The 21,311-nt window shown below is 55.8% G+C and overlaps 2 protein-coding genes across 10 annotated transcripts in view; one reads left to right on the forward strand and one right to left on the reverse strand.

Moving 5' to 3' along the window:
• Positions 1-2,548: 2,548 nt before the first annotated feature.
• ERFE (erythroferrone) lies at positions 2,549-12,572 on the forward strand. Of its 6 annotated transcripts, none has more exons than XM_024243553.3 (8): positions 2,549-2,859; positions 5,284-5,406; positions 6,449-6,551; positions 7,460-7,722; positions 7,798-7,906; positions 7,993-8,083; positions 9,335-9,413; positions 10,662-12,572. In XM_024243553.3, exons 1-8 carry the CDS (start codon positions 2,665-2,667, stop codon positions 10,758-10,760), a joined length of 1,062 nt encoding a protein of 353 aa, XP_024099321.2. In that variant the 5' UTR covers positions 2,549-2,664; the 3' UTR covers positions 10,761-12,572. The 6 variants fall into 6 exon arrangements, with proteins under 6 accessions (XP_024099321.2, XP_054406044.1, XP_054406046.1 ...); XM_054550069.2 differs by having other exon boundaries at positions 12,074-12,572; XM_054550071.2 differs by having other exon boundaries at positions 7,798-7,902.
• Positions 12,573-14,090: 1,518 nt separating this feature from the next.
• Positions 14,091-21,311, reverse strand: part of ILKAP (ILK associated serine/threonine phosphatase) — a 33,101-nt gene continuing 25,880 nt past the window's right edge. For 2 of the 4 annotated variants that reach the window (XM_002813045.5, XM_063713192.1), the window contains 3 exons: positions 17,184-17,303; positions 14,632-14,713; positions 14,091-14,365 (listed from right to left, as the gene is read on the reverse strand). In XM_002813045.5, the coding sequence (XP_002813091.1) occupies positions 14,225-14,365; positions 14,632-14,713; positions 17,184-17,303 (343 nt within the window). In that variant the 3' untranslated portion in view covers positions 14,091-14,224. The remainder of the gene's footprint in view (positions 14,366-14,631; positions 14,714-17,183; positions 17,304-21,311) is intronic. The other 2 variants (XM_024243554.3, XM_063713193.1) reach the window with 1 other exon arrangement.

Here is a 21,311-nt window from a genome sequence, read left to right on the forward strand (position 1 = left end):
AGGAGGGCCTCTGCAGCCCCACGCCGGCTCTGCCCATGGGCTGCGTCCTGGGCAAGTCGCCCACCTCTCTGGGCTAATTGGTGGGGAATCGAATGAGGTGCTGGTGTGGATGAGCTTCTCCAGAAGCAAGAAGGTACCATTCACACAGCTGCAACTCCTGGGGACAGGAGCCCCTCTCTACCAGCAGAGTACAGGAGAACATGGCACGCCAGGGTCCTGTGGCCCACAGATACAGTCCCTCTGAATAAGTGAAACCGAATGAAACGTTAACACATTACACTGAATGTGCATGTCACATTGAGACATGTCATGACAAAGTTCCACACATCAGGCTTCTTAATAGACATTCCAACAGAACCAGACATGAAAACCCACCAGAGAAGCCCTTCACTCTTTGAGGGCCTTAAGACATCCCCCTCATATGCGTGATTTTGGGAGCAAATGTCCTTAATTGTGACAAACCTGCAGAATGTTTGCAGGTGAAATAAGTTCAGATATCTTGCTGGGCACATATGACCTAAGCCAGTGTTTCTCATATTTCTCAAATGTGTCTTAAAGACGTGCATGTTTTATAGGAATTCAAATGTTTTCACTGTATTGGTCTTTTTTTAAAAAAAAAATCATTTGTGGCTTTTTGTTGAGACGGAGTCTTGCTCTGTCACCCAGGCTGGAGTGCAGTGGTGTGATCTTGGCTCACTGCAACCTCCACCTCCCAGGTTCAAGCAATTCTCCTGCCTCAGCCTCCTGAGTAGCTGGGATTACAGGCGCTCGCCACCACATCTGGCTAATTTTTGTAGTTTTAGTAGAGACGGGATTTCACCATGTTGGTCAGGCTGGTCTCGAACTCCTGACCTCAGGTGATCCACCTGCCTCGGCCTCCCAAAGTGCTGGGATTACAGGCGTGAGCCACCGCGCCTGGCCCATTTGTGGCTTTTAAAGGCAGGACTTCCCTCTTGTGTCCTCACCTGCCATTGAAAGACATCTTCACAGAGTAAGTCCATGGGACTTACCCCTGCCGGGCAGATTCTCATGCTGGGCAGGGTATGTTTTTCTTTAAACGTCCTCCCCACCCAACTCTACACCATTCCCATATCCTATGGGAAAAGGGGTGGAATCACAGGGAATAATTACCTTCTGATCCCATGCTTTTCCTAAAGTATGAAGTATTTCCTGGTTTCCCCACCTGCTAGGCATGAGGCCAGCCAGGTGGAACATCGCATGAGTGGCCAGAAAAGGCAGGCGACAAAGGCCAGCTTGCATCTGAGGACGGAACCTGGCCCTTCCCCAAGCCTGGGGGGCACCACCTGCGGCTGCTGGTGCCCCTTTCAGTCCCTGCTGCCACATCCTGTGAACCAGGACAGGGTAAGGCCTCCTTTCCCCAGCGGGCTCTTCTCAAAAGAGGGGAACAGCAGCCGTCGGTGTGAGTGGGAGGTGCTTTTCCAGCGGAGCCTTCTCCCATTCTTTAACGAAAAGCACTGTGTACCCACCGGGGACAGGTGCCTCGGGGGTGGGGCAAGCGAGCCAAGTGTGCGACCCTCCTCGGCTTAGCGTCCAGTGTTGGGGCAGATAGCCAAAAGGGCATGCGATATAACAAAACCAGGGGTAGGGTGGGGCTGGGGCTGGCTCTTTCCTGGTAGGGCCGCCCAGAGGCCTCTCTGCCATCTTCTCCGAGGCCTGCAGGGTCTGGTCCACCTCTGGGGGCACTGACTCCGGTGGGCGGTGGGCAGCCTGGCTTCCGGTCTGGTCTGCCCCCACACCCCGATAGGGGTCAGTTCTCCCAGCCCAGGCCCCGCTCGGCCCCACCAGGGCAGGGCGGCTGTCCTGAGTTGTTTCTTGGCTCCCTGCGTCCTCTCGGTCCCGGCAGGTGCGACAGGTGGGGAAGAACAGTGAGTCCCTGCGCTCAGAGCACGCCAGCCATGGAGGGAGGGCAGCCTGGAAAGGGGAGTTCTCGCCTGGGAAAGGGGCGCTGAGAAGGGGCCGTGAGGGTCTCCCGGCTCAGATTTGCTCCACCTGTGTCATAGAGGCCTGGGCCTCGCGGGGCGCGGCCAGGAGAATGGGGAGGGGGTACCTCGGGGGTCCCTGCAGAGGACGTGGGGGACAGAGCGGGGAGAAAGGATGCCTCGGGCCGGCTGGGAGGAGGCAGCGCCTGGCTCCCCGCAGAGAAAATGGGGTCGCGAGGGCCGAGGGTCCAGGGCTGGGAGAAGGGGCGCCTCGCTCCCCAGGAAGCAGAAGCGCTGGACAGCGCGAAGGAGGGACCCCAGAACCGGGAGTTGCAGGGGGGACGCGCCCAGCAGGGGAACACCCCTCGCTCTCCCCGCCCTGCCCCGCTCCCCGTGCCCCCTCCCCCACTCCCACTCCCCAGCCCGGACACTCCCCCCATCCCCATGCAGCGCGCACGGGAGCCGGGAGGGGGCGCGCACGGGAGCCGGGAGGGGGCGCGCACGGGAGCCGGGAGGGGGCGCGCACGGGAGCCGGGAGGGGGCGCGCACGGGAGCCGGGAGGGGGCGCGCACGGGAGCCGGGAGGGGGCGCGCACGGGAGCCGGGAGGGGGCGCGGGCGGGCGCGCGGTCTCGGGCGAGGCGGGGGATTCAAGCGCGTTATAAGGCCAGGAGCCCGGGGCGTCCGAGACGCCGCGCTCGGAGCAGCGAGGGAACCGCCGCCCGCATGGCCCCGGCCCGCCGCCCCGCCGGAGCCCGCCTGCTGCTCGTCTACGCGGGCCTGCTGGCCGCCGCCGCGGGCCTGGGGTCCCCGGAGCCTGGGGCGCCCTCGAGGAGCCGCGCCCGCGAGGAGCCGCCGCCCGGGAACGAGCTGCCCCGGGGCCCCGGGGAGAGCCGCGCGGGGCCGGCCGCCCGTCCGCCGGTAAGACGCCCGGGCCCGCTCCAGACCCAGCCCGCGCCCGCAAGCCCCGGCTCGGGGCGGCGGGAGGCGGACCTGGAGGCCGACCGCCCTCACCCGCGAGAGCTGCTGCAACGCCCGGCTCCGGGGATCCGGGGCTCCGGGGCTCCGGGGCTCCGCCGAGACTCAGGGCCGTGTAGACGCCGCCCTCAGCCCGGCGGGGCAGCCTTGACTTTGGCTTTGAGGTAGTTTGACTTAAAGCAAGGTTCTGCTAGGTCGGCGAAAACCCCCTTTTCTTTTGGGACAGAAGGAAGTTGGGAAATAGATAAAGTGTAAATAACTTGATTTGAGGAAATTGGGAAGAACGCATTTGTAAAAAGTGTAAGCGAATTACTGCCACCGCCCCCAGTCTGTTTGGTGCAATTATCTGAAAAACAGAAAGTGTTTCCCTGCGGGTCTGGGGTCAAGGGGCTGTTCAGGGTGGGGAATGACATGTGGCTTGGAGTCAAGTGGTCAAGTGGCTTCTGGCTGTGAGTGGGTGATCTTGAGCTCTGCCCTGCCCTCTCCTCTCCAGGGTTTTTGAGCCTGGACTGCTGAGCAGAGGGTGGTCCGGTTGGGGAGGTGTGGCCCAGGCCCGAGGAGGGGAGAACTTCAGAGGAGCCCTCAGTGTGGCCGGGCCTTGGGTCAGGGAGGCAGGGCTGCCCCAGGGAAGCCGGGGTGGGCGGCCGGTGCTGTTTATTCTGAAGATGCTCAGGGGCAGTAGAGGGGAGAGCCAGGAACGCATCTACTAGAGGGGACAGGGGTGCAGCCAGGCCTGGGGTCCCCCAGAGTTCTCTATCCCAGCCCCATCACCCCCAGCCACTTCCCAGGGACTGAAGGCACCCCCTCCCCGTGCAGTTGGCCAAACCACCCAGGTGGGCACAGCAGCCAAATGTCAGGGCACAGTCAGCAGGAGGCAGACGGGGCTCAGGTGCTTCCAGGTGGAGTTTTGGCCTTGGACCCTGTTTGTGGGAGACACAGTGACACCAGAGGTCCTCCCAGGCTCCAAGGCTTGTTTCTGAGAGACCCCTTGTGGCTGGAACCAGGGCAGCTGCCCAATACCCACCCGCATTACTGGGGCCATCTCCTGGGACACCAACTTCTGCCTGTTACAGCTCTGCCCCCAAACCACACTGGGGTCAGAGTCCATCCACAGGCTACAGGTGCAGCTTGGAGGGTCAGCTGGGAACACCCCTCCTGGCCGGTGTGCGGCATCCTCGCCGCATGTTTCCACGGAGGGCACACGCAGAGTGGAAGAGGGTCCTGGGAGGGGGTAGAGGGGAGATCAGCCAGCAGGTGGTGCAGTTGACCCTCTAAGGCCCAAGGAAGCACTGAGCAGCGCTGAGGGCCCTGGGCACCCTGAACCCTTTCTCTGTCCAACCACAGGCTCCTCTGGCACCGCAGCCCCCATCTTCCCACCACAACACCCTAGCCTGTGCATTAGTCAGCCAGCTCCCAAAAGAAGGCCCTGCATCCCCCCAGATCAGCCAGGAACCAAAGGCAGTGACTTGGCAGCGGCTTTGTCTCTGATAAAAGGGCCCAGTCAGCTCTAAAATCCCAGGGTCCTTCTGTCAGCCCCCAGCGTCAGCACCCATGACCTCATCTAAGCCTTCTTGGGCTGGTTTCCTTCCCAGCTGGCAGCCTTGCCTGGAGCCCAGATAGCCCAGTGGGTCCAAGGCCTCTCCCAGGAAGGTCCCTCCCAAAACTGTGCTCGGTGTCAGCATCAGTCAGGATGCAGTGCGGACAGAAATGGGAACTTCCAGAAGCATCATTGTCCATGCTTGAGTCAGTGTCTGAGAAGTGCTGAGGAAATGAAAGTCTCACACGGAGGCCTCGCATCATGACAGCTCACCTGGTCCTCTCCCCCACTGGACTGTAACCCGAGGCAGCTGTGAGGGCTGAATTTGCCTCCTTAGAACTTCTGACAGTGGGGGATGGACAGAGGAGGGTTGGCTAGTAGTTGGGCTCCCTGATAATCACAGTTGCTTCTTCCTGAGCACCTATGGGTGCTCTGGTGGTTGGATCCTCCTGGTGACTGGAGGATAGTGTGATCACTGCAGCTCCTCTGGAGGAAGGAGGCCCAGTGCAGGGATTCACCCCTACACCTGAGCCCTACACCCCATTTTCCCTCCAGGCATCTTGGGTCTGCCTCTCCCATGAGTGCGAAGTCCAGGCCGAGGTGTGGCCTGTTCCCCAGGAGTCGTCTTCCACGGGCCGGGGGAGAACGTGCGAGGGGTGGGGGCCCCTTTGGGAGCTGCCTTTGAGGCATTGCCTTTGAGGGCACCACAGGTGACAAGGACCAGGGTCCCAGAGTACAGAAGGCCACACAGTCACCTCCTGCAAAGTGTCCCACCTGCTTGGTGGGAGCCCAGTGAGGCCAACCGCCCTGCTGGGCTGGCTGTGTTCCAGGAGCCCACTGCTGAGCGTGCACATAGCGTCGACCCCCGGGACGCCTGGATGCTCTTCGTCAGGCAGAGTGACAAGGGTGTCAATGGCAAGAAGAGGAGCAGGGGCAAGGCCAAGAAGCTGAAGGTGAGGCCGGCATCCCGTCAGCGTCAGGCCGTCGGGGGCTCCGCCTCCTCGCTCCTTATTCACTCCCACTCCTACATCCTGAACGTTTCCAATAGCACACTCCTCACGCCTCGGCCTGGGGACAGAGAACACAGAGGAAGAACCCAGGCAGCCCCAGGGGGAGCCCCGAGTTAGGGGCCTGGTCCCAACCATTTCCCCACACCCCTAAAATACCAGGCACTCCCTCTTTCCTCCTCCCTCTGCATCCAGGCCAGGGAGGCTGGGCTAGCCCAGGCTGTGGTGAGAACCTTGTCCATGCTGGAGGGGCCTGCAGGAGTGCCTGGCTCCCAGGGACTAGTGGCACGGGGTCCTGGCGGCTGCTGCGCTCTCACCCTCACTCAGCCTTGGGTCTTGGCCTGTGCAGAAACTTGGTGCTTGGTCCTGGTGCTGCCTCCTGCCTAGAGCCCCCAAAATGGAAAATACGGGGTATGGGCTTCTCTGTCCCCTGGGGGCCAGTCTCACCTGCCTGGGATCTGACCACACGACGGAAGGCCAGCTCGGAGCGCACGAGGCAGGGGCGCAGGCCGCGCTGTCCCCGTGGCCTGGTCTTCTACCTCTGCCCAGCCTCCTGGCCCTGCCCTAAGCTTCTCCCCACAGGGGGCTTACTGGCTCCTGTTTTGGGTCCCAATCCAGCCTAGTGGGGACTTGCTGATGGTGGACTCGGGCCCAGTGCAGACCCTGAGATGCAAGTCCCCAAAAGCAGCCTGGAGTCTTCTTCCCTCCACGAGGCCTGGCCGCAGGAGCGGGCTTCAGCCCTCTGCCTCCCCACTCAGAGCAGAGTCCTTCCCCGCCAAAGCCCCGCCCCGAGGGGCCCCCACCTCCAGCACAGTCCTTGTACTCACTCCAGGAGAAGCTTTCACTGTTTGAGGTAGATCCTTGGCTGGAGGTTGGAGCCCACTGGGGAGCTCTGTTGCCTGCCTCTTAGTGGCAAGAGCTTGCACAGGGGTTGCTGTGGCTCCCAGCCTGCTCCTCACATGTCCTCACTGCCAAGGTTCCCTTTCAGTTCGGCTTGCCAGGGCCCCCTGGGCCTCCCGGTCCCCAGGGCCCCCCAGGCCCCATCATCCCACCCGAGGCGCTGCTAAAGGAGTTCCAGCTGCTGCTGAAAGGTAGGGGTGTGCACCGGCTGGGACACACACACCCCGCTGTGAGCAGGGCCTGGGAGGGTGTCCCGAGGAGCTGACAGGGCCAACCTCAGCACTTCAGCGGGCACCCAAGGAGGCACCTGCTTTGGGCTAGACTCAAGGACAGTGGAGCTGGCCCAGGTCCAGTCCCTGCCCCATCTTGGCCCATGTCTGCCAAGGGTCAGGGCTGGGGATGGCTGGGGGTGGCTGGGGGTGGGGAACCATGGCCAGGAGAAGGCTTCACAGAGGAAGGTGGACCTGGCCACTCAGTATGGTGGGTGCTTAGGGACCAGCGCCCATGCCCTGCTTGGAAGTCAGGAGAGCCCAGCGAAAGGCAGAGGCTAGTGTATGGGGCAGCACCAGGTGGAGTGGGCCTGGCACCCACAGTCACCACTGGCCAGGGCTGGGGCAGCCTGCCCTGGAGGAGGCAGGGCTGAGCGGAGCCGCGGAGTCCACACTGAGGCCTCCTGCGGAGCGGCGGCTCACATTAGTCATTAGAATTGAGCCGTTTTTTCCTTTTAGTTCAATGTCCTGTTCGTTTAAATATAGCACCTTCTGCGCTGAAGAACCTCCTTGTACTTCCAGTAAAGCTGCAATCGCTTATTTTACCCCCAGCGTCTTTGGAAAATGTGGGTGGGGTAGAGGTGAGGCTGGAGGCCAAGGGCGCTGGGGCACTTCTGCCCGAGCTTCCCAAATCTTGAGGGAAACTGGAGCCGCTGCAGGGTCAGGAAGCAAAGACTCCGAGGCCCTTCAGGCCGAGGGGGCGTCGCCCTCGCCCCACCCCTGCGCCCGGCAGGTCCCTCGTCCCGCTAGCACCTGTCGTTCAGGGCTGGACCCACGCGGCGGGCGGGTGAGGGGTCCCCGGCGCGCGGCCACCGCTCGCTCTGTGCCAGGCGCGGTGCGGCAGCGGGAGCGCGCGGAGCCCGAACCCTGTACGCGTGGCCCCGCCGGGCCGGTCGCTGCGAGCCTCGCCCCGGTCTCGGCCACCGCCGGGGAGGACGACGACGACGTGGCGGGGGACGTGCTGGCACTGCTGGCCGCGCTCCTGGCCCCGGGGCCGCGGGCGCCGCGCGTGGAGGCTGCTTTCCTCTGCCGCCTGCGCCGGGACGCGTTGGTGGAGCGGCGCGCGCTGCACGAGCTCGGCGTCTACTACCTGGTGAGTGCGGGCGCGCGGGAGGGCGGGTGGGTCCGGCCGGGTGGGACCCGGGGTGACCATCCGTGCCCCTCGCAGCCCGACGCCGAGGGTGCCTTCCGCCGCGGCCCGGGCCTGAACTTGACCAGCGGCCAGTACAGGGCGCCCGTGGCTGGCTTCTACGCTCTCGCCGCCACGCTGCACGTGGGTGAGGCCCGGGGCGTGGGAGGACCGCCCGCCCTGTCGTCCACCCCGCCGCCCGCCCGCGTGACCACGTCCCACCCTCCCCCGCAGCGCTCGGGGAGCCGCCGAGGAGGGGGCCGCCGCGCCCCCGGGACCACCTGCGCCTGCTCATCTGCATCCAGTCCCGGTGCCAGCGCAACGCGTGAGTGCACCCCGGCCCGGACCCCACACCCGCATTCGCTCGGCCTCCACAAGCTGGAGGTGGTTAAACAGGCACTGGACGGGGCTTCCGCCCGTTCACACCCCACCGTGGCCTAGGTGACCCCACACCTTCTTCCAGGTCTCCCGGTCTACTTCTGCCCCTATCAGGCCTTCCCTTCACAGCAACCAGGACCTGTTAAAAATGACCTTTCCAGCCGGGCGCGGTGGCTCACGCCTGTAATCCCAGCGCTTTGGGAGGCCGAGGCGGGAGGATCACGAGGTCAGGAGATCGAGACCATCCTGGCTAACATGGTGAAACCCCGTCTCTACTAAAAATACAAAAAATTACCCGGGCGTGGTGGGCGCCTGTAGTCCCAGCTACTCCGGAGCCTGAGGCAGGAGAATGGCGTGAACCCGGGAGGCGGAGCTTGCAGTGAGCCGAGATTGCGCCACTGCACTCCAGCCTGGGCGACAGAGGGAGACTCCGTCTCAAAAAAAAACAAAAAACAAAAAAAAAAAACCTTTCCAGGCCACTCCCTGCCCAGACCTTCACCTCCTCCCCAGGTCTTAGGAGGCCCGGCTCCTCCCAGCCTCCAGCCTCCAGCCTCCCGCCTCCCGCCTCCTTCCCACCTCCGGGACTTTCATCTTGGGGCTCGAAGCACCAGTGTTACTCCAAGAGGCCTCTCCAGACAGCTTTCTGGAGGCTCCCTCCTCAGTCGCCCTCCCACTCCTCACCGGGGAATTTTCTTCCCCATGATCGCATCCCTTTGCTCCTGCACCATCTGGCCCATGAGTGCAGTGACCCTGAGCTCCCTGTCTCCCCACACCCAGAAGGCAGCCCAGGTACAGCAGAGATGCCCTGCGGATAGCGTAGCCAGAGCAGACTTGAATGAATGGATCAAGTCCAAAACTTCTTAGTCTGCCTTTGAACCCCCGGAGTGTGTTGGCCTGAACCAACTTTTAGCATCACCTGCCACCACATCCCCACTTCCGGCTGCCTCAGCCAGTGTCCTGTTTCCCATCAGAGCCAGGGCTTTGCTGCCTCTTGCTGGGCCCTCGCCTTGCCTTTCTCAATACAGCAAGCATGCCTCTGGCCCTGTGTCCTTCCTCCTCTTGGGGACTCGGTTCAGACACCACCTCCACTGGAAGACCAGTGCTGGGCATGCGTTGGCTGCTGGCAGGATTGTGTGTCGTGGATGAAGTTGGTGGGGTCTCATGGGGCAGGCTGACCCTCCTTCTGTTTTGGCTACAGCTCCCTGGAGGCCATCATGGGCCTGGAGAGCAGCAGTGAGCTCTTCACCATCTCCGTGAATGGTGTCCTGTACCTGCAGGTGAGTGGGGCAGGCTTGGGCATGGAGGGGCACCGCCTGGGCATGGCCACGGGTGGCTGGGTGCAGAAGGGTGCTGTTAGATGCTCAGGATCACCGGGTCGGGTGCAGCACCCTCAGACTCCAGGCCTGGGAGAGGGTCTAGGACATGCCAGGTGCTCACTTTGGTCTGCGCGCAGCCAGGCTTCAAGTCCTGATCTCCTTCCTCCAAACGCAGCCCTTCCCCGAGAGCACCTGCCCGCTTGAGCAGCTGCTCCGCTCTGCACTCCCAATATTCAGACTCCCTGAGCACCTCATCCCGAGGCCCAGTACTCCTGGCCACCACAAGCCCACTGAGGGACCGGTGCAGGGAGGGAATGGAGGCCAGCACTCTGCCCAGGCTGACGCCGAGTCCCCTGTGACTGTGGGAAGCCAGATATGTTATTTTCCTGCCTAAAACCCTAAGTGACCATCTCTGGCACTGTGGGAATTTTGGCAAGTGGTAGAGAAATGGACATAAAGGTGGAATTTACTAACAAAGAAAACAATTGAGTGCAGGTGTGTGGAATAACAGCTGCTATTGAATGCTCCCAGAGCTTTGGAGAAGGTAGTGCTACTCCCCGAGTTAGCCCAAGTTCACACAGCAGAGCCAGAAATGGAGGCCAGGCTGTCCGGCTCCAGAGTCTGTGCTTGCTGAAAGGCATTTAGAGGTCCCTTCTAGGTGCCGCACAGCATGCTTGGTGAACTCAGATGGTCTCTGCCCCACCTGGATCTTAAGATGCAAATCCTGAGGCAGGTCTGGGTGGATCCCGGATTCTGCATTTCCGGGAGTTCCCAGGGAATGTGGCGCTGCTGGTGCATGACAACCAGCAGCCAGGCTAGAGTGCTGGTTTCATGGAAGGCTCTGCCAGATGACTGCAGGGCCAGGCCTGTGGGGAAGGGCCTCTCTCCCACCTGACTTGGGAGCCCTTGCAGGCTCTGAGAAGCTGAGAAACCTGTTGGACTCTTGAATCCCACTCTGGCCTTGAACAGGGGCTCGCTCCCACACACGCGAACGGTAGGGCGCTTCAGGGAAAGCACAAGAGGTGCTGGGTGGGGCCCAACCTGTGCAGGCCCTTGCTCTGTGATCTTGGCGGCCACATTCGTCTCTGGGCCTGAGCGCTTCCCATATGCGGGGCTGAGTGGGAAAGAGGGAGTGTGGCTGGCTGGCCCTTGGGTCGCCTCTGCAGGCTGTTGGGGCGGCCCAGTGCCTCAAAGGCACCCTCCTTGCAGATGGGGCAGTGGACCTCCGTGTTCTTGGACAACGCCAGCGGCTTCTCCCTCACAGTGCGCAGTGGCTCCCACTTCAGTGCTGTCCTCCTGGGCATGTGAGCGGCCACCACAGGCCCTTCCTCTCAGGGGCAAATGGAGCACAGGTCTAGACAATGTGTGGACAGTGTCAGAGTAGCAGTGGCCACATGGAGGAGGAGGCCCACCCGCAACTCTGCCCACACTGGCCACTGCAGTTCAGCCCACAGAGCCACTGCAGGCAGGCCTACGGACGTGACGTGCACACTGGTGGTCCCTGAGCCAGGGGTGATTCAGGACACCATCTTGGGCTGTTATCCAGTAAAGAGTCAGCGTGCCTGGGGGCACCTGCTAGTCCCCAGCTGCAGGCCGACTCTTTCCTGGCCTGCTCAGCACCTGCCCAGATGGCCTCTGCATCTTTCCTGTGCCCAGCCCCACCTTTTCCACCTCTCTTCATGTTCTCCTGGAGTGCAGAGCACACTGGCCAGGGCCCCTCCCTGGAAGAGGGTCAGCTGACACAGGGCTGAGGGGGCTGCCATGGGGAAGTACACTGTGTTCTTACTGCTTAGAAGGGACAGGGTCACTCACCACTCCCCTGGTCGCCATCTGGGCTGCTTGGTCTTCCCTGCCCTCCCCTAACCGTGTTCTACCTGCCAGTGGAGCTGAGCACTGCTTAGCCTGGGCCAGGGGGACACTGGACAAGGGCCTCTGGGGGACAGTAAGTGGGCCCAGCTTCTAGTTCTAATGTATGCAAGATTAACTCACAAATTCACCTCAGAAGGCCTTTCCAAATGGGAGCTCCACTCTTCCCCTCCTCTGCAAATCTTTTCACAGCCAAGGCCCCTTCCACCCTCTCCAGAGGTGGATGAGATCCCTTTTCCCCTCCCCTCTGAGGTGCTGACTCACTGGTAGGATCCACCCACCAGAGGAAAGATCTAGAACGTCTTTACAGATTGGAGACAGCCAGGCCTGCTGACCCATCTTCCAAATAGCTGAAGCAGAGACTTCCACCAGGGGTGCCAGGGCCTGGCTGGGTCCAGCAGCTCTTGGATGAGCCTCCCAAGCATCTTTCCCACTTGGGTGGCGATGTGGCGCTCACATTGGACAGGTGGTGGACAAGAGATGGTCCCGAGAAAGGGTGGTCTTGGGAGGGCTGGTCCCAAGCCTGCTGTGCTCCTGTGGCAGTGATGGGGCCTGGGGATGGGGACGGCAGCTCTCATCCCTCATGACACACAGGCTGTGAGCCCGCAGCCTCCTCAAATGTAGCCTCCCACATTTTCCCCCAAGTGCAGGACTGTCCCAGAGTAGGTAGTGAAGAGGACAAGGCCCTCGGCAGCGACCTCCAAGGGCTTCTACCTGCTGAGGAAGAGTTAACCCACTCCCTCCCCACACAACAGGCTACGAAGAACCTGGTGCCTCAGGACCTCCTGGGAGCCAAGCTGGTCTGGCAAGGGTGCTCAGGCCCGGGAGAGAAGGGAGCAATGGCCAGTCACCTTCACTTTCTAACTAGCCTCCGGATGAGGTGACTGCCGCCAGGCCTGAATGATCCCCAGGAGCCCAGCTTCCAAACCCCAACTCCGAATCAAACATCTCCATCCCCAAGTGCAGTAATACACAAAAACCAAACACTCTGCCCTGGGAAAGGCCTGGCGCGATTCTCAGTAGGACTCATACCCACCCTACCTAGAAGTACTGGGCTGGCCTGGGTACTGCATCCCGTGTGTTTTGATAAGGGGGTGATGTGGCCACGCCCTTATCTAGATTTCACTTTGTATCCACTGGGCACAGATATTTTAGAGAACTTATCTTTTACTCTTGAAAAAGCCAAATATCCACATCTCTTTCATTTTCTCAGTGTGTTATACAGCAGTTTATTAAAGTATTTATTGTCTAATACTGCCAGGTGGAATATATTTATATAACTGACTTTGTGGGGTGGTTCAAGTACTTAAGAACTATGTGACACAACAGTTACAAAACAAAAGGCAGACCTTAAGATCCGGAATGAATCCTTTAGCCCAGGTTCACTAAACTAAGCACGGTAAGGAGGAACCTGGAAGGTGAAGTGGAGATGGCCTCCAGCCTCTACGTGGAGGGACTCCCTTGAAGGCTGGGAGTGAACCTTCCTGGGAAACTAGGGTCAAGCCTCTCGGGAACAGTGGGACATAGGGATGTACGAGTCACAGACATCAGTGTGCAAACACCTGGTTTGCTAAAGGAAGACATTTACCAAATAAATGGTTCTATTTCCTGATTCTGGGGTGCCAGGGCTCTTTTCTTCAATGATGCCACACCGTATAATGTCCCAGTCCTCAAACTGAAATGGGTACTTGGCTCTTAAAACTCCCTGGGGAAGGAAGGGGCAGCACCAACACTTCATTCAGTTTTTACTTGTGGCTTTTGCACAACAGACCCCCAGGAGGCAGCTAAGGTTTACATGAAGTGTTTACCACTGAGGTCCTCACAGCACGGACACCAATTCCACTCACTCAACCGGGTGATAAAACCATGTGTGTGTTGGGTAGGGGCCAGGCAACATTACAAAACAGATTCTGAAAACGCAAAGTTTTACAATCTTACATCATCCTGAGCCAAACATTTACACAAAAGGATCCAAGAGCTGCTTTACTAAAAACTACTTACATAATGATGACATGTTTTCTATGTAAACAAATGCTTGAAAAGTATTTTAAAGCTTATTCTTCTGAGCTTATTATTCTTCATGCACCCTTTTCATGCTTTTAACATCTTTCACAGAAGTGTCCCCCTTTGAGGTGTTATTGCTAAGATTAACCTCATTCCAGCACAGGGCCAACTCCCCACACCTACCTCAAGTGGGAAGCGGAATTTCCGGGCCATGCTGAGCAGCAGGCTGCCTGCTCCAACAGGAAGGTGCACACCTACACCCAGGGAGTCCAGATGGAAGCCACTGAACCTAGTCCTCCACAGACTCCTTCCACCAGACTGCAGCTCTCACCAATGGAATCAGAATCGCTAATTCTGTACTGTTTCTGGAGGGTCTGATGCATGAGTAACCTTGCATATGAGTCTATTTCCTGGCTAAGCCTGAGCTCATGCTATGTAACATTTTGCAACACTATTTCCATAGGGAAAACTGAAAAGAGCTAGAGGGTTCCAAAAGCCCTGGTCTGGTCCTCGCCTTGTCTCTAACCAGTCATCCCCTGGGTCTCTTCACTGCAACGTGCCACTTCCCCAACCAGGGTTATCATGAGAGTTAAAGCACAGCAAAAATGCCTGTGAACTACAAAACAGCACACAACCAGCAGCTTGCAGGCCGCTACGAGCCAGTCCAAGATGCCTGTAATGGTTTTAACAAGGAAAGACAGCATATTCAAAAGCAAACACAATCTCTGAAGGGTCAAGAGGTGCTCACAATATAATAACTCAAAAGACTAGGAAAAAAAAAGAGAAACCTTTATTTACAACCATGGGAGTCCCACAGGAGTACACAAAACACACAATGTGCACACACACAAAATGAACCTTTTAAGTCGATACCATGCGTGCTCCTGGCCGCGCGCCACCCCTCAGTGCCCTATCCGCACCACCATCACGGTGACGTTGTCGGCCGAGCCCCGCTGCACCGCCTTGTTGGCCAGCCTGTTGCAGGCTGCTTCGTAGCGGGCGTCGACTGCAGACTTCCCTTCCCGGGTCTGGATCTTCTCATCCTACCAGATGAGAAAGGGAATGAGTGAATGGAGTGGCCCTGCACCCTGTCACTTTCCTGAGACATTACTGCCAGGAAGAAGAGCTGCTCTGGTCTCCATCAGGGCTGGCAGGACAAACTGACCAGTGAGTCAGTAGGCAGAGTTCACACTGAAAAAGGGCACAAGGGCTGTTCCACAATGGGAGGAAATGGGGTCTCAGGACTTCTACTTCTCTGAAAACTAAGACACAGTTGGGACAACCACCACCCCCGTGTGAGATGTCTCACCTCGAGACAGGACAAGATGAAGTTCACGGCTTCTTCTGGGGTAAAGACCTTGAAGAGCCCATCACAGGCCAACAAAATGAACCTACAACACCAGGGAGAAATATAAATGGGTTTTAGGTCCAACCAAAAAAATAAAAAATAAAAAAAGGGCCTGGAGATGGAGATAAAATAAATATTTGTCCAACTATTCAAAGGCTAAGGTTTTTTTTTTGTTTTTTTTTTTTGAGATGGAGTTTCACTCTTGTTGCCCAGGCTGGAGTACAATGGCGCAATCTTGGCTCACTGCAACCTCCACCTTCCCAGTTTAAGCTATTCTCCTGCCTCAGCCTCCCGAGTAGCTGGGATTACAGGCACCCGCCACCACGCCTGGCTAATTTTTCGTATTTTTAGTAGAGACAGGGTTTCACCATGTTGGCCAGGCTGGTCTCAAACTCCTGACCTCAGGTGATTCACCTGCCTCAGCCTCCCAAAGTGCTGGGATTTACAGGCATGAGCCACAGCGCCTGGCCAGGCTAAGATTTGTTTAAACCCACTTAATTTCTGAGACAAAGGTTTAAACTACTTACAAGTATTTGTGGATAGGATGTTATACATCAAAACTGAGACTATCCTTCTCTTCACCAATTAACAGAATTATTAATTACCCCAAACATTAGGTGCTGTACTTTCTTAGACAAACTCAAGAAAAATCACTGAATAAAAACATGGGTGTTATGGTAAATATACAAGAATTTATAACACCATAGGCCTTACACCACTTCCAGACATAAAGCTAAGAATGAGCCCGGCCTCGGTGAAACATCCTTGGGCGCACATGCACAGCTTGGGGCTGCATCCAAGTCCAAGGTCCAAGAAGGGGAAGCTGTGCATGTTCCTGTGTTTGAAAACCACATGCTCTCCCTTTCAGAATCAAACCCCCCTAGACTGCCCCTGGAATCTTTCTGAACACCAATGGATTCAATGTGACAGTTCTAGTTCTCCTGGCATTGGGGGTGGGGAATATGCTTCCCCACAGCTTTGCGGTATAAGCCACCTTCCTTTTCTCACTGTAATATCTGTGTTGTTGTTGTTGTTGTTGCTGTTGAGGCGGACTTTCGCTCGTCGCCCAGGCTGGAGAGCAATGGCATGATCTCGACTCACTGTAACCTCCGCCTCCCAGGTTCAAGTGATTCTCCTGCCTCAGTTTCCTGAGTAGCTGGGATTACAGGCGCCCACCACCATGCCTGGCTAATTTTTGTATTTTTGGTAGAGACGAGGTTTTGCCATGTTGGCCAGGCTGGCCTCGAACTCCTGACCACAGGTGATCCACCTACCTCCGCCTCCCAAAGTGTTGGGATTACAGGCGTGAGCAACCACACCCAGCCTGTTTTCCTCATTTGACTAGGCATTCACTCAGCCACTATTTGCTGAGCATATCGTCCATGCTAAGAACACAGTGGGGCCTAGTCCTGGCAGGCAGGCTCCCGCCCCTTCCAGTGTCCTGAAAGTCAGACCCTGAATAACCAATCACACAGACCCATGATTACAATCCAGGAAGGGGAGCTAGGAAGCAAAGCAGAAGGTGCATCATTCAGAAAACCAGAGGAGGCGGCTGCTGGAAAGATGATGGAGGACCCCAGGGTACATGAGAACATGACAAACACACTGAAGGAAGATGTGGAGAACGGGGCAGTGGCTCAAGACAACGCCAAGCAGGCGAGTGCCAAAGCAAGGCACGTGCTCTTCATCCGCAGCACTGGGGCAGGACTCAGCAGCACTCGGAGGACCACCCGCCACAGTGCCACTAGTGTCTCTCGCCTCCCCTCATCAACTCAGTGCTGTGAATCTTGCTTCCGGGAGCTTTCCTTGACCCCCTCCTGCTACTGCCTTAGTTCAGCCCTCATCATCAGGCCAGGGCTGCTGCACCGCTGCTCACGGGGCCTCCCTAGCCCCATAATACCATCTTTAACCATCACCTGTTGAGGCCTTGCCCTCGGCCAGCACGGTGCTGTACCCTTAGGCATGGAGAACAGGAGATGAACAAGTGAACAGTCTCTTTCTCAACCGATCCTGGCTCTGTGTAAAAACCTCCTATGATTCTCCACCAATGATCAACTAAAGTTCAAACTCTGCAGCATGGGACTGAGGGCCGGCCCTTCAGGATCTGCCCCCAAAGTACCCTGCTATCACTTTCCCACCATTCCCTCGGTCCTTCAAGCACCTGTCTGGCCATTCTTTCACAGTGTCACATTTTAATGCCTAACTGTGCGTTCCCTCTGCCAGGAAGGCCCTTCTCCTCTGACAGGGATACCCCCTTCCCCTACTGCCAAAGACCCCAGCACACAGCACATGCCTAGGACACACTGGACTGCAGCTGCCCATCCCCATGTGTGTTCCCTACCACTGCAGACCCCACCAGAGCAGAAACCACATTCTATTTATCTCTGCACCCCCAGGGCCTAGCACCACGCACACCTTCCCTCCAACAAAGGCTTGATACAAACTGGAAGAAGTGAGGAAGACAAATAAATCCACACGCACACACACCTGTGCCTCTTATAGGGCCCTTTTACCTGTCATTGGGGGTCAGCTGGCAGCGTCTGATGTCGGGCACAGAGGTGACACCGCAGCGCTTGTACTGCCCATCCCCAATGGAGCGGGACACCTCTAGCACGCCCAAAACACGCCCATCCCTAAAATGAGAGGAAAAACATTTCAGACTCTACCTGACAGATTATGGGTCCACAGTACTTAGAATCTCACCTTAAAAGCAGAGAATGGAAGTGTGAAAGATACAGACTGTGGAATTCCCATTATTAACTAGTACTGACATTTCTTGATCTCAAATATGCAGGGGTGTCTAGGCCATTAACTGCTGCCCTGGGGTAGGGACCCTGCCCAGCCGCACATGGGTGGGAACAGCACCTCCAGTGGCTGCCAAGCAGTGCTGCCCAGCTTAACCTTCGACGGGACTCAGCAGTTCTCATCACACACCTAGGTCCCAACTCCAGAACTGGATCTGACTGACTGGGTAAGGGAGCCTGGCAGGGTTTTTGTATCTTAAAGCTCCTTGAGTGTTTCCCACATGCAGCCAGGGTTAACAATAGCTAGAACAGAGAGATATTTTGCATTTCAGTCTAATTAGATTTGGAAAATCCCTGAAAGTGGCTATTCCTGGATTGTGGAGCACATGTCCTTTGCATCAAGTACAGGTATGGTTTAATGTTAATGTAAATGACAGTATCCTGCATAGCATCATAGTTTCACCCATTCTATTTTTACGTGAGGGGATATGGAGGAGATGGGGCAGTGATCTACAAATGGGAAGAGACATCTAAGGGACAGTCCTATTGCCAAGGAAAAACCATTTGGGGGAGCCTACTGCCCCAAAGAACAATTCTGGTCTAGGCTGTAGCACTGTTGCCTTAGGCAGCTGCAAGCTCTCTCCCCTTCAGGCCCTTGTTTGTAAAGGCAAGGAAGAGAACCATACTCAACGTGTGAGAGAGCACTCCGCAAATGCCACGGCTGCGCATGGGCGTTGATAAGATCACCATGGGGCTCCCAAATCATGGACCAAGCAAGTTCAGGAGATGCGGTGCAGATGGCTGCACATGGTAGGAAATGCTTCCTGGGCTGCTGTCCTAAAGGCAGAATTCAGCCTGGCCCTTCTCTGGGCCCCAGTTACCCTCTCAGTGGCTCAGAGTTCAGTATCCGTAACAAACATGTTTTTTCTTCTTCAAAGACTTCTGCTGATATCTGCAAAAAGCCTAGCGATCTTTTAGGATACAAACTGTTAAACAGCAAGAGGAAACACAATGCACAGGGGAAGAGCTGAGGACTGAAGATGGGTGGGGGCACTTGGCCTTAAGAGTGCCACTTCAGGAAGCAGCTCACAGTGTAAGTACTACGAAAAGCCAACAAATTACCTCTCCCATGACCAGGTGACTGGGTGTCTGGTGTGGCTTCCGGCCATCCCAGTCATAAACCCATCCTGTTTCAACAAGATTAAGATTACAATGACCACCTCTGCAATGGCAGGTCCCAGAAGACCAAGTAGCTCAGCAACTTCTCGTACTGCACTGTACAGAAAATGTGAAACAATTCCTAAGTCTAAAGAAGGAAAATAAGAGCAGCACAGGAACTGGCATCTCTCATTCTCTCTTTTTTTTTTTTTAAGAGACAGGGTCTCCCTCTGTTGCCCAGGCTAGAGGGCAGTGGTGCAATCGCTCGCTGGGCTCAAGTGATCCTCCCACCTCAGCCTCCTGAGTAGCTAGAACTACAGGTGTCACCAAGTCCAGGTAAATAAAAAAAAATTTTTTTTTGTACAGATAGGGTGTTGCCCAAGCTGGTCCTTAAACAATTAGCCTCAAGCAGTCCTCCCACCTCAGCCTCCCAAAGTGCTGAGATTACAGGCGTAACATGGCCTCATTCTTGTTTTCAAAGTTCCACATACAGAGTAGTAATCTTACATTCACTGAACTGCTAGAGTAACAGGAGAAAGCACAATGGACAGAACGCTGGATCCCGGGAAAAGCGTTTGGTAATGATGAGGCAAGCTGCCCTGGCACTATACCTACCCTCAATGCAATGTCCTACGTAGGATGTGCACATTCAAATACCTGTCAGTTCAACAAAGGCCAATCACAGAGTCCCAACTCTGAGATCGAGCATCACACAAGGGTAAATCCATGCCACCTCTGTTTTGGAAACTTTGGTACAAGTTCAAAATGATCACCACTGATGAAGCTGGTCGGGACTCAGCCCCAGCAGCCCCACAGGCTTCATACTTCCCAGTCTGCTTTATCCATTTCACTGGAACTCTTTTTTGTTTTTAGGAGAAAGGGTCCTGCTATGTTGCCCAGACTGGAGTGCAGTGGCTATTCACAGACATGGTGGCGCATTATAGCTTCAAGCTCCTGGACTCAAATGATCCTCCTACCTCAGCCTCCAAGTGGCTGGGACTACAGGCGCATGCCACCAATACATACTCTATCCATGTCCATTTCTTAGAAAGTCTGCACTACTCTAGACACAATAGAAAGCTGTCTGCTTCACAGCAGGTTCTCCCCGTTGCCCAGTTTTCAAAGTTTAAACAAACTGCCCAAAGTTCATTCTCTTTCCCCTTCCCTCAGTTTCCCCCCACCCCCATAATTACAATGCTTAGCAAGTAGTGGCTTTTTTTTTTTTGAGACAGTGTCTCACTCTATTGCCCAGGCTGGAGTGCAGTGGCGCGATCTCGACTCATTGCAACCTCTGCCGCCTGGGTTCAAGTGATCCTCCTGCCTCAGCCTCCCGAGTAGCTGGGATTACAGGTGCCTGCCACCGCGCCAGCTAATTTTTGTATTTTTAGTAGAGATAGGGTTTCACCATCTTGGCCAGGCCGGTCTTGAACTCCTGACCTCGTGATCCACCCGCCTTGGCCCCCCAAAGTGCTGGGATTACAGGCATGAACCACCACGCCTGGCCAAGTAGTGGCATTTTAAGTCTCAGCCTACCAAGCCAATCTGCCTGTCCCTTGGTACTAGCCCTCATTAGGACTGGCCTCCTGCCCTTACACACTTCCAACTTTTGCTTTGTGCTGCTTTATTTCTCTTCTCTGTTTTCTGCCAACCAGAAAACTGTTTTCCTACTGTTGGACAAGCTGTTCAACAGTGTCTTCAGATCTTAGCTATTTCTGTTGATATTTTCTGTTCTAATTATTTCTCCAGAGAGAGAGAGAGAGACTGGGTGAGACTGAGACATCCTACTACTTGTGTGTTTAAGGCTAATCTGGCTGCTAAAGGCAGCTGGAAGCTGCTTGGTCTTCAGCTCCTCTTGCATGTCAGTAAAAGCAAGACACAGCTGGTCTCAATAAACAGACTATCCACAAGTGATGTTTGCAAAGTTAAGGTTGGGAGGTGGAAGCTCCATCTCCTGACCATCCAAAGACTGGTGGATGCCTAAATCCAATGTATTAATACAATGAGTGCTACAGAGATAACCAAAGGTACAATACTAGAACAGTTACTTTTGGTTATCAGAGGCCTGCACTTGATCAAGTTCTAGGCACAGAGTACTGACATTTAAATTTAAATGCTATATGTAAACTTCCCATCTGTTCAGCTGCCTTCCTTGTAAAATAAAAATAAAACTTGTCTTAATCTTCTCAGAAAAATTCCCTGCCACATAGCTACCTTCAATGTAAGAAAGTAGAAAAAAATAAGAATGCACAAAGATTTACATACTTTTGTTAAGAAATACTGGAAAGAATCAAGAAATAGGATGAAGGGGACAGGGATGAAAGCATGACATCTCTAAATGTCTTTTTACTCAATTTAGATTTTGAAGCATGCAACAGGGAGTTTTTCATGTTTTTTATTGTGGTAAAATATACATGACATTTACCATCTTAACCATTTTTAAGTGTACAGTTCAGCAGCATTAAATATATTCACACTGTTGTGTTATCAGCACCACCATCCATCCCCAGAACTTTTTCTATCTTCCCAAACTGAGATTGTTCCCATTAAACACTAACCCCACGATTCATTCCCCACAATTCATACCCCACACCCCCCAGTAACCACCATTCTACTTTCTGTAAACTTGACTGGTACCTCCTATGAATGAAATCCTAGTGTTTGTCTTTTCGCATCTGGCTTCTTTTACTTATAGCATAAAGTCCTCAGGTTCATCCATTTTGTAGCACGGGTCAGAATTTC

The sequence above is a fragment of the Pongo abelii genome, chromosome 11 (genome assembly GCF_028885655.2).
Source record: "Pongo abelii isolate AG06213 chromosome 11, NHGRI_mPonAbe1-v2.0_pri, whole genome shotgun sequence".
NCBI lineage: Eukaryota > Metazoa > Chordata > Mammalia > Primates > Hominidae > Pongo > Pongo abelii.

Bases quoted from the DNA above. Each gene is read 5' to 3' on its own strand.
- ERFE (XM_054550067.2), top strand. From the start codon at position 2,665: ATGGCCCCGGCCCGCCGCCCCGCCGGAGCCCGCCTGCTGCTCGTCTAC. The intron at 2,860-5,283 runs GTAAGACGCCCG...GCTGTGTTCCAG, and splicing joins GGCCGGCCGCCCGTCCGCCG to GAGCCCACTGCTGAGCGTGC. The intron at 8,084-9,334 runs GTGAGTGCACCC...TTTTGGCTACAG, and splicing joins TCCCGGTGCCAGCGCAACGC to CTCCCTGGAGGCCATCATGG.